The sequence below is a fragment of the Solanum lycopersicum genome, chromosome 4 (assembly GCF_036512215.1).
Source record: "Solanum lycopersicum chromosome 4, SLM_r2.1".
Lineage (NCBI taxonomy): Eukaryota > Viridiplantae > Streptophyta > Magnoliopsida > Solanales > Solanaceae > Solanum > Solanum lycopersicum.
In genome coordinates, this window is record NC_090803.1 from 3,655,119 (window position 1) to 3,666,752 (window position 11,634).

At 31.4% G+C, this 11,634-nt stretch overlaps 1 protein-coding gene across 1 annotated transcript; it reads left to right on the forward strand.

The window, feature by feature from the left end:
* The first annotated feature begins 2,965 nt into the window (after positions 1-2,965).
* LOC101252869 (dnaJ protein homolog) lies at positions 2,966-7,661 on the forward strand. Its single transcript, XM_004236756.5, has 7 exons — positions 2,966-3,205; positions 3,307-3,464; positions 5,467-5,632; positions 5,727-5,868; positions 5,960-6,233; positions 6,325-6,523; positions 7,140-7,661. Exons 2-7 carry the CDS (start codon positions 3,315-3,317, stop codon positions 7,463-7,465), a joined length of 1,257 nt encoding a protein of 418 aa, XP_004236804.1. The 5' UTR covers positions 2,966-3,205; positions 3,307-3,314; the 3' UTR covers positions 7,466-7,661.
* The last annotated feature ends 3,973 nt before the right edge of the window (positions 7,662-11,634 follow it).

An 11,634-nucleotide genomic window follows, 5' to 3' on the forward strand; every position in this document is an offset into this window, starting at 1 on the left:
ACATTTAGTACGATTTTCTTTTTTAAAAAATAATTGGCAATGATATTTTTTTCTTTTTATCAAAAGTGACTTTTTTTTTTTTATAAAAACATTGATTAAAATTATTTTTAAAAAATATTCACCAATGTTAAATAATTTTTTAAAATTAATTGTTGTCAAGGCAGCAATCTTTGAAAAGACAAAAAAAAAAACATTTTCATAACGCTGCCCATGCAGCGATTTACTAAAATATAAAAAAAAATCCCACTAAAATCGCTACATAGATAGCGATTTTCAAAAAGTTTTTTTTTATAATAAAAACGTTGTAGTCACAGTGATTTTAAGTTTTTTCAAAATAAAATTATTCAAAACGCTGCATGGACAGCGATTTTCTTTAAAAAAAGAAAAAACAATATGAACAAAATCGCTGGTAAGTCAGCGATTTTGAGACTAAACGGCGTTAAAACAAAATTGCTGCGTCAATAGCGATTTTGTCCTTTTGATTAAAAAAGAAATTTTTATACTCCTTTAAAATTTTTGATAATTTTTTTTTTTTTACCTTTTAGGCTTCAAGACTCCGTAGAATAAAGTTATAACTACACATTTCTTACATTAAACTATGCACTCAAATTGTCTTTATTGAAGTACACAACATGCATGCCTCAAAAAAACACAAAAAACCTTCTACGCAACTTGTAGCAAATATAGTCTAAACAAAAATCAAATTCCTATCGAAAAATAGAAATAAAATCAAATCAAATATCATTATTAATTACGAGCAAAACTTCAGATGACTTTAAAGCAATATAATCCACTAGAGGTGGAGCTAGATAAGGTCAAGGGGTTCATCTGAATCTCTTTCAATAGAGAATTATATAGTTTATGCATCATTAAAATTATATTTTTTAATATGACAGAAATCGCAGAGAGACACCTTAACTATTCTAAGGGTTTATTACCCCTCAAAACTTCTTTTTTTTTTTGTAATTTTGTGCACCTTTCTGGCCTATGTGGCAAACAAATATCTCCCACGCGCCTCAATTGTATGGAGTCACAGAGTGTGCTATGTAAAACAAAAGGTGTATAAAATTACAAAAAAAATAAGTTTGGGGGTAATAAGACCTTAGTTTTAGTTAGGTGTGTCTCTGATATTTTGCTCATAACCTAGGGGGGTGGGGGGTACTTGTACATTTTCCCTATTTTAAACCTCTAAATAGAAATCTTAACTTCGTCACTGCTTCACACAATTCCCTACTATCATGGAGCTTTACTAAGACACTGGACCATATAGTTAATTTATTTTTACCACTTGTTTCATCTATATTATTACGTACGTTGTAGTGATGGAGTTAGAAATTTTATCAGGGGTGTCCAAGCATAATGATGAGTAACTGTCAAAACAAAACAAAAAATATTATTCTATTTGGAGTTCGAACTCGAACCTCCTTCATTTAAAAGGACACATATTACTAATAACCAAAGGCATATCTCTTGCCAGGGATGTCCAACTCTAAATATATATTCTTTAATTGTAGAATTTGACAAATATGTACAATATAATTTTTCGACGAAGGGTGCCACTTGAACACCCTGCAGTAGCCCTAGCTATGTTTTTGTAAACAGGTCTGAGTAATCTCAGAGTCAGAATGCATCAGACTGATATTATGTTATATTGGTGAAATATTGATCGGTCAAGATTAATTAGGTGTTAAAACAATGAAGGTAGAAGAATTTAATGGGAATGCATAAATGGATGTGTAGTGTACTAGACGACACAAGATTAAAAATAAAGATACACAACCTTCATAGTGAACGAGATATGAAAAACAAAATTAACATGATTTAGGCATGTAGAATGGAAGAATACATATGACTGCTGAGGAGGTGTGGAAGGTTTACGGTGATAGATTTGAGGAGAGATAGAAGTGGACTGGATTTTTTTTGTGGACAACGATGATTATAGACATGACATGATACATTTTTAATTCATTGAGATCATGACCTAGATACGAAGTGGTTAATTAGTAGGTAGTCAGTCTTTCTCTATTCTTACAATTTGTTTGAATGGTTGTTGTCAGTTGTATTGTAATCTTAAGTACAATGTCTGTTTTGATTGTTACTTAACTATTATTGTATCGTATCATTGTTAGGTAACAATGAAAAAACTCATTTCTTGTAATGACAGATTTGATGTGATCGCATTGTTACCTTAATATTTTTGTTCTCATTATCATTTGATAATTATGTTTTGTCATTTATTTTACCTTTTCATAGTAGTTCTACCTATATCCTAGTTTTTTTTGTAGGTTTATCATTCAAATTATAGATACGTGACATTGTGTAACAACGGAGAATGATACAATTTATCCAAATATTGTATACATTAAAATAATACAATACAATAAAATATGATATGATATAATACAATACATTATAAAATAACAAGTAACAATCATCCAAACAAAATATAAGTGGTAGAATCTGGTTCTAGTCTTGAATATTTGTTTATTTATAAGGTACTATATAATCATTATATTAAGCATTCTTACTCTATTGTTATTTATTTTGCTTTATTTATCTCTAATATTGCTTATGTAAAATCATATTTTGAAAAAAATTTAAGAACCTTTTAAAAACAATTTCTTTACCTCATTCAAAAAAGAGGAGTCTGAATACACTGTTGTTGTTTTTACAACGCATCGAACATATGCTAATCACAATCTCAATTTATATGTTGATCAAGAAAACACTTTAGAATAAATATCTTCGTTTTCAAAATTTTGATTTACTTTGAATAAAATAATTTATTACATTAAAATTTATAATTTGTTTACCATATTACAAGAATTTTTAACAAGTGTAAAGTATCGAAACTCCAACAATTTTTAAACGGTAATTACATTTTGTATATTTATAAGTTTTTTCAAATTACAACAATATCTAATTTTTCAGAAATTATATTAATTTCAACAATAATTTTTTTATTGAAAAAATTTAATTGGTATGGGGGGTGGGGGTGTTGAGTGTGGGAACATAGGAATATCAAAAGCCCACACAAAGTTAAAGTTTAATTTCTAGAACCTTCTATTTACAACAACAAATCTCAGCCGTCCGTTTACCTTCTTTGCATATAAAACCACAGATCCCACCCTTCACCCTTCTCCTCCTCATTCTCCTTCTTCTCTAACACCTAAAGACCTAATCTTCTCGACGAAGATTCCTATCTGTATGTATCAAAATTTACAAAAAAAATTGAATCTTTATTGATTTGATTTGTTTATTAAGGTTTTATGAGTAATTATTGAATTGGATTTGTGATTTTTGCAGGTTGAAAGATGTTTGGGAGAGCACCGAAGAAGAGTGATAACACTAAGTACTATGAGATCTTGGGAGTGCCTAATACTGCTTCACCAGATGATTTGAAGAAAGCTTATCGTAAAGCTGCTATTAAGAATCATCCTGATAAGGGTGGTGATCCTGAAAAAGTAAAATTTTTTTTTTGGCTTTTTACTGTTTTGACTTGGTTTTTGTGTATGGATTTGGTTATTTTGTGACCCCTTTTTGTAGATTGTTGTTTTATCTGAATATTGGGTTTTTGTAATTTTTTTGATCTTTTCTTGAGATCCTGGGTTTTGTTTGTTTATCTTTATATGAAGATTAGTTTTTGGCTGTTTACTTAAGATCCATATTAGTTTTTGTTCTGGATTTGCTTGTTTATCTTTGTATAAAGACCAGTTTTTTTGTAAGTTTTTACTGTTTACCTAAGATCCCTATTAGTTTCTGTTCTGGGTTTTGCTTGTTTATCTTTGTATAGAGATTAATTTTTTTTGTAATTTGTTTCTGTTTACCTAAGATCCCTGTTAGTTTCTGTTGTTGGTTTTGTTTTAGAGCTTAGTAAGTTAGTTCTACTGGGGAAAGTTGAAGGTGGAAGATTTATACTGTTTGTGAAGATGGAATGACTTGTGGCATATTAGGTGGAGGTGGAGTTGCGGTTTGAAGCTTTATGGTTTCAGGATTTTGCTCCTTTTCAGTTGCTATACTAAGTAAATTTCTCTAATTTATGGGTTGTGCTTCATCTTTTATGGGTTCTGTCTTGGTTTGTGCTTATGGAGTTGCTTATTTTGTGATCACTTTTGATAGCTTGTTTGTCTTTGGATACAAATCAGTGTTTTTTAATGGTAATTTTTACTGTAGTTTAACTAAGCTATCTGTGGGATACTAGTAAGAGGGGAGCTTTATGGTTTCAGGATTTTAGTTCTTTCGAGTAGTAGTTATAAGCTATTGAAATATGTTAGGAGGGTGCTGAAGAAGAGTGATAATATCAAGTACTGTGAGATCTTGGGAGTACTTAATAGTGCTTTACAAGTCGATCTTAAGCAAGTTTACTTGAAAGCCTCAACTAAAAAATCATCCTCATAAGGGTGGTGATCCTGAAGAAGTAAAAAAATCATATTTGTACTAGGCTGACTTGGTTTTTATTCATGGGTTTGCTAACTTTGTAACCATTTCACGAATTTTGTTAAGTGTGGTGATCCAGTAAAAGTAAAACTTTCAACTTTCTTTACTGCCTTTTACTTGTTTTGGTTTATGGTTTTGCTATTATGTGACCCCTTTTTGGAGATTGTTGTTTATCTTTGTATGTGGATGAGTCTTTTGCTATTTACCTTATCCCTCTTATTATCTGTTTTGGGTTTTGTTAGGAAGTTAGTTCTACTGGGAAAATTAGTACTGTTAGTGAAGCTTGAATGGCTTGTGGGTTACTAGGCGGAGGTGGATACCTGTGCTAGTGGACAGGGATGAGGGGGGTCGGGGATCCAGTTATTCGTTTCAAATAGGGTAAAAGTAGTAAATAATTCTTTTGGGTTATATATTGACTGTTGAGTCCCCTTGACGTTAGCAGACGATTCTTATGTAATGGTAAGGGGAATTCAAAAGTTTTAGGTCACAAGTTTTACTCAGAATTATGCCATTTTACTATTTTTTGGATCTGAAATTCCTGGCTTTGCTGACACGGCTAGTGGAAGGTAGAGATGCCTGGTGGGTTATTAGAATAATGAGAAAGATGGACCAGACATAAACATTATCTAAAAGTCACCTAAATTTAGGTCTTGCGATTGTTCTGTAGGAGTTTTAATCTAATCTCTTCTGGAATTAACTTAGATTGTAAGCCACATTTCTTCTATATGATATGTCAGAAGTTCAAGTCATATGGGGATTAAAAGAGAGATCCCCACTGGTGATCCTTCCAGGAGTGGCGTAGGTAGAGAAGATCTTGATCTCTGAAGGGAAGAAAGGATGTTAGGTCTTATTTTTGTGACTCAACTGAAGTAGTAGCAATGTGGCTGCCCGATACATTTTTAATTGTGTCACAATATTCTGTAATTGTTATGTTTATTGTTGATTATGTTTCTAGTAGTGTGGTAATGGTGATGCTTGCAGTGCAGTGGTATAGTTATTTTATTTTAAATTTTATATTTTATATGTCAGTTCAAGGAGATTGCCCAAGCCTATGAGGTCTTGAATGACCCTGAGAAACGTGAGATCTATGATCAGTATGGTGAAGATGCTCTCAAGGAAGGAATGGGTGGTGGAGGTGGTGGACATGACCCGTTTGACATATTCCAGTCATTCTTTGGTGGAGGCGGGTTTGGTGGTATGCTTCTCCTAAGCATGTTTGTAGTTGAAGTTCCTAATTTCTCTCATGTATCTCCAATTTCTTATGGATGTGGATTATTCTGATGGTCTAGGTGGTGGAAGCAGCAGAGGAAGAAGGCAAAGGAGAGGGGAGGATGTTGTCCACCCTCTCAAGGTCTCTTTGGAGGATCTTTACAATGGAATATCAAAGAAGCTATCACTATCTCGCAATGTGTTGTGCTCAAAGTGCAAGGGGTGAGTACGCAATGTGGTTAATTTACATTTGTCATAATCTACTGACATTTGTGAGGTTCTGCTGAAAGTGGTGTTATATCTGTATTTTCAGGGTAGGGTCTAAATCAGGTGCTTCATTGAAATGTCCTGGATGTCAAGGGAAAGGAATGAAAGTTTCAATCAGACAACTTGGCCCCATGATCCAGCAGATGCAGCACCCATGTAATGAGTGTAGGGGTACTGGTGAGAAAATAAACGATAAAGACAGGTGTCCACAGTGCAAGGGCGAGAAAGTTGTGCAGGAGAAGAAGGTGTTGGAAGTTGTTGTGGATAAGGGTATGCAAAATGGACAAAAGATAACATTTCCAGGAGAGGCTGATGAGGAGGTAAGATGCACAAAAAAAGTGTTTGAAATACTTTGTTTCTTGATGACCAAAACCTTTGTTGATCTCTAACATGGTTTGTGTTCTGTTGCAGCCTGATACTGTCACTGGAGACATTGTTTTTATCTTGCAACAGAAGGAACATCCCAAGTTTAAGCGAAAGGGAGATGATCTCTTTGTAGAACACACCTTGACCTTGACTGAGGCTCTCTGTGGTTTTCAGTTTGTCTTGACTCACCTAGATAATAGACAGCTGATAATCAAGTCCCAACCTGGAGAAGTTGTCAAGCCTGGTAAGCCAAAGTATCTTAATAATGGGCTTTTGATTCTGATATTTGGACGATGTGTCATTTTTGAGTCTTGAGAGTCTCTCCTTCGTAGGCTTCTTTGTCATTGCATGTCCTTTCAAGTATTAATTTAGATTATCTTTGATATGAATGCTAAATAAATTTTGTTGTATTTGTATGATTTTCCTTGAACCCTCAAACTGGTAACTAGATCATTTATCATGTTTTTGGTCTGTTGTAATTCTATTTTCCTTTTATTTCCTTCTAAATTCTTAAAAAATATTTACAAATGTGCATACTGAGTTAACTTTTGTGGTCTTATTCTATACCTCACTTGGTCAGTATCTACACGGTGAGCATGCATTGATTTTATATGCCTCTGCATGACTGTCTATTTATTCCATATATTACTTGCCAAATTAAGTATATGCCTCTACATGACTGTCTCTTGCTCATGGTTAAACAGTCTTCTTGATGACTTACTTCTATTGGCGTTAAAACATATCGCTGGTGGGAGGGGGAGAGAGTATTCTATGGATAACGTTTCTCTGCAAGTAGAGATATCTGCATATATCTTTGTGAAACTGATGTCGTGTAATTTTTTTTTTCCTGGGCACCATAGATCAATTTAAGGCCATAAATGATGAAGGCATGCCAATGTACCAAAGGCCATTCATGAAAGGTAAACTGTACATTCACTTCACCGTGGACTTCCCCAACACATTAACCCCAGAGTTGTGCAAGAATCTTGAAGCAGTGCTGCCAGCAAGGCCTAAAACACAAGCGTCCGATATGGAATTGGACGAGTGCGAGGAAACCACCTTGCATGACGTGAACATTGATGAGGAGATGCGTAGGAAGCAGCAGCAACAGGCCCAAGAGGCATATGACGAAGATGACGACGATATGCATGGTGGTGCACAGAGAGTGCAATGTGCACAACAGTAATTTGATACTCTCTTTTTCGGTAGATAGCAGTACTTAATTTCGTCAAGTATATCAATCTCCCTGTTCTTGGGTTTGATAATAGGGCTGATATAAGAATTGACAGTCAGGAACAACATTGCTCTAGTAGGAGATATAGATTATTACTATTGACTTTGAAATTTTATTTATGCATAAAACTGTGAGCAAAATTTTGTGACCTGGGATTATTAGATGTTGTGTTATTATATCTGTCTTCAGGAGCCCCATTACCTATCGAGGAACCGAGGCTTGCGGTAGTATCGATACAAGAAAAATCTACTCTATACTATATATATGGTTGCAGGGGCATAGCTAGGCCACCTATGGTGGCCAATTAGACACCATTCGTTAAAAAATTTCGATAAATTCTATATTTGATCCTTTAGTGTAATGTCAATAGTGTCCATTTGAATGAATGAATTTTCGATTGAACTTCAAATATCAAGTTTTATGTTTTTCAAGCTTCACAAATCAACAGATTTATTTAGATTAGACTGAAGTCCTCTTTCCTTAACGGCTCTAATTGTTGGGCAAAGGTGGCTACTGTTTCAAAATGGTCAATAAAAACCACAACTTGTATGTTTCCCATACAAACACCAATCTTAACATGGAGAGCCATTATAATTGAATTCACTTCAATTTCCTCTAGTAAATAGACTTTAAAGTAGGCTGGATTTTCATATTGTCAACATTAGACATATATATTTTTATGGATATTTTATAGTTGAGTTGCAATTTTCAATTATGAGAAATTTTAAAATTTCCAGTTGATTTTATTGACTTGAGGGATCAATTATTATTCCATTGGTCCCCTTTATTACCTTGGCTTTGTTGAGAACTAAAACTTATTTATTTTGGATAAGAAATATACTTGTATTCCTTCATTTCAACTTGCGTGATATTAATCCATTACATATAACAATATATTTTTTATTAATATCTAATTATAAATAACAATATATTTTGTAAATCAACCCTCTCACAACACATAATTTATCACTACATAAGTTTTCCTCACATAAATTTCTCAACTCCACCAGTCAGTTAAAGTCAACATGGATAAACAATGAGTTTTTAGTTGAATTTTTTAAAATATGCCTAACTAGCCAAGTTGCAATCTTGGGAAGCTACATGACTAGTAATGACCTTAAAAAAAATCATTAAAATTGTTTCATTTCTCGAGAGTCAATTTTATATTATGAGTAGTAAATTTTTCAAAAAAATATATCGTAAAATGTTAGTCAGGATATATATGATTTGACTTTTATAAAATGAAACACGACAAGTATTTAGAGACGGAGGGATAATATTTATGAAGTAATAATTTTTCACATGATCGGTATCATTTGACCTATATGAGCAATAGTAAAACAGTCTGATGTACGAAGCATTTTGCGCTAATTTTTTTTTCTCTTAGTCAACCCTCTTTAGGTTGCTTGAGTCCTTCATGACATCATATCTCTCACTAATATACATATATATAATATACAAAGCTAAATTAAATAATTCTATGCATCTCATTTTCTTTTTCATCACACAAGAAGTCCAAAATTAGATCCTCCATTTTTTTCTTCTTCTTCTACTCCATCATGAACAATACAATTTTGGAAGATAGTGAAGGTCCAAATGATGTTGAGTTGAGTGAAGAAACTTTTGGAAAAAATTATGGCTATGGAATTGGATTTTCACTTGGAGTGCTAGTATTATTTTCAGTCATGGCTTATGCTTCTTACTTATGTATCCAATCGCGATCGCGATCGCGCAACAATTCTAACATGCCTAATAATAATAATAATTCTTCATCATCATCTTCTTCTTCTCATGGTAGTAGGTCTACAATTGTTGGTGATGAATTGGTTTTTGTTCAACAAGGTATTGATGAAGAAATTTTGAGAAATTATCCAAAGTTATTATATTCTCAAGCAAAAGTTCATTATTATTATCATAAAGAGGATGATAATAATAATAATATTGATGATGATATTATTGCCTCTGGATGTTCTATTTGTTTGGGTGATTATAAAGACAATGATATGTTAAGATTATTGTCTAATTGTGGTCATATTTTTCATGTTAAATGTATTGACCCTTGGTTAAGGCTTCATCCAACTTGTCCTATTTGTAGAAATTCTCCACTTCCAATGAAATAATAAAGTTTTGAGTACAATCATCTATCATTTTTAAATTTAATTATCTGATATTCGAAACTCATCGGTCTGATATATTTGAACTTGTGGAGTATAATACTGACCAAAGAGAAAAAAAACGCTCCTTATCAAGATTATTTTTGTTTCCACTGAAAGAGTCAAAATCTATACTTCTGATGAAAAATGAAAGAATCTCATCTATTTCATCGTATTTTACAATACTAATTTAGGGCATCTTTTTCAATTTGTTTCTTGTTCACATGCATTTGTACTCTAAATTAATTAAAAAAAAAATCTTATAAACCAAATTCAAATGGTGGAAGAAGAGGAGAAGACCCTTTCTCGAGAATGAAAAGATATTATTACCAGGATGGCCTCCCGCATCTGCGGTAAACATGTATATATATATAGTATATATCTCGGAGTTTGTGCATTTATTAAGAAAAATATTTAATAGTCTTAATTGATTAACTTTTCTCTCTCATTTAAACATCTAATTAATTAACATTCTAATAATAATTTGACTAGTAAGTTGAAAAAAATAAGAAAAGAAATAATACAACCTTCTTAATTTTTCTAAGAAATATAATTATATTTTGAGTACAACAATGATTTGTTTATAATACTGCCAACACCATATATAATAATTATTAAGTATTAATATATATAAATTATAAAATGTCAATTCATAATAATAATAATAATAATAATGCAAATCAGGTACGATTCAAGCGTATTAGAAGCTTAAAGTAAAAATCAAATAATAACTTTTATATAATTTATTTCTTCTAGTTTTCATCTGATAATATAACCATTCTTATTTTAAATTTTTTTTCATTAGATATAATACTTCAAATATGTCAAATTTCTTTTATTAATCCCTTCATTTTTCATGAAAAATTTACTTTTTCTAGAAATAGTATTCAATATTTGTTAAAAAATAATAACTTATAACCTATTATTATAAAAAATGAGGCCCCTTAAATTTTGAGGGCCTAATACATGTCTTTTTTTTAGCAGTGTCGAGTCACCTCTGATGCAAATCATGCATATAGATAACTTTTTGAGCATAAGTACCTTTCGTGATTCTTCCACCCTCGATTAAAAATCTCGAATTTGAGTCGTACAAAAAGAAAAAACTCCGATAAAAAGTAATTATTTTTTAACGGAACTCATGAATTACAAATCTAAAGTAATTAACGTCCCAAAGTAAATACCATACACAAAATGGAAATAAACTAAATAAATATATTTTTTGTCTTTTAAGGCTATGACAGCTAAATTGATAATATTTTGGATAGTTTAACACTGACCCCCCACACATAGAGACAAAACACAAATTAAAAAGAGAAAAGGAAAGAGATAATTAATAATTTTATATTTCGATTCTTTTAACTTACTTGCGTTCAAGGATGTAATCATAGTGGTTAATAAAATAGATCGAAGAATTATGAGTTCACGTTTAAATTTCAACGAGCGAAAAAGCGTATATAATTTCTTTTGAAGTTTAATAAATAGAATTACCTGATATTTAATATTTATGTTGGTGAACGATAATTTTTTTCCCCATAAAATAATCAAAATAACACAAAATCCCGATACAAAATATATAAAAAAGCTATTTGAAGCCATCTAAAATATTAAAAATCATGTATAATTTGAAAAAGGAAATCTAATACTCAATTTTTAATATCATTGTATTATCTTTCATTGTGTAACTATATTTACTTGTTTGGTTTAGAAATTAATGAAAATGTAAATTCATATCGATTATATACGAGAATTTATGATTAGAAGTTTAAATTTTTTTATAGTGATTTGTATAATAATAACTGATTTACAGTAAAAAGATATTGAGTTCACGTAAATATGTAATATCCTTCAATTTCAAAAAATACGTAACCAAAACAAAATCAATATTCATCTAATTTTTTTTTAAAAAAAACTAAAACAAGAACCATTGATTGTCCCAAAACTAATAACTGATTTACAGATATTAAGTTC

Coding starts and splice junctions, on each gene's coding strand:
- LOC101252869 (XM_004236756.5), top strand. CDS start 3,315: ATGTTTGGGAGAGCACCGAAGAAGAGTGATAACACTAAGTACTATGAG. Junction 3,465..5,466: donor AGGGTGGTGATCCTGAAAAA/GTAAAATTTTTT, acceptor TTTATATGTCAG/TTCAAGGAGATTGCCCAAGC. Junction 6,234..6,324: donor CAGGAGAGGCTGATGAGGAG/GTAAGATGCACA, acceptor GTTCTGTTGCAG/CCTGATACTGTCACTGGAGA.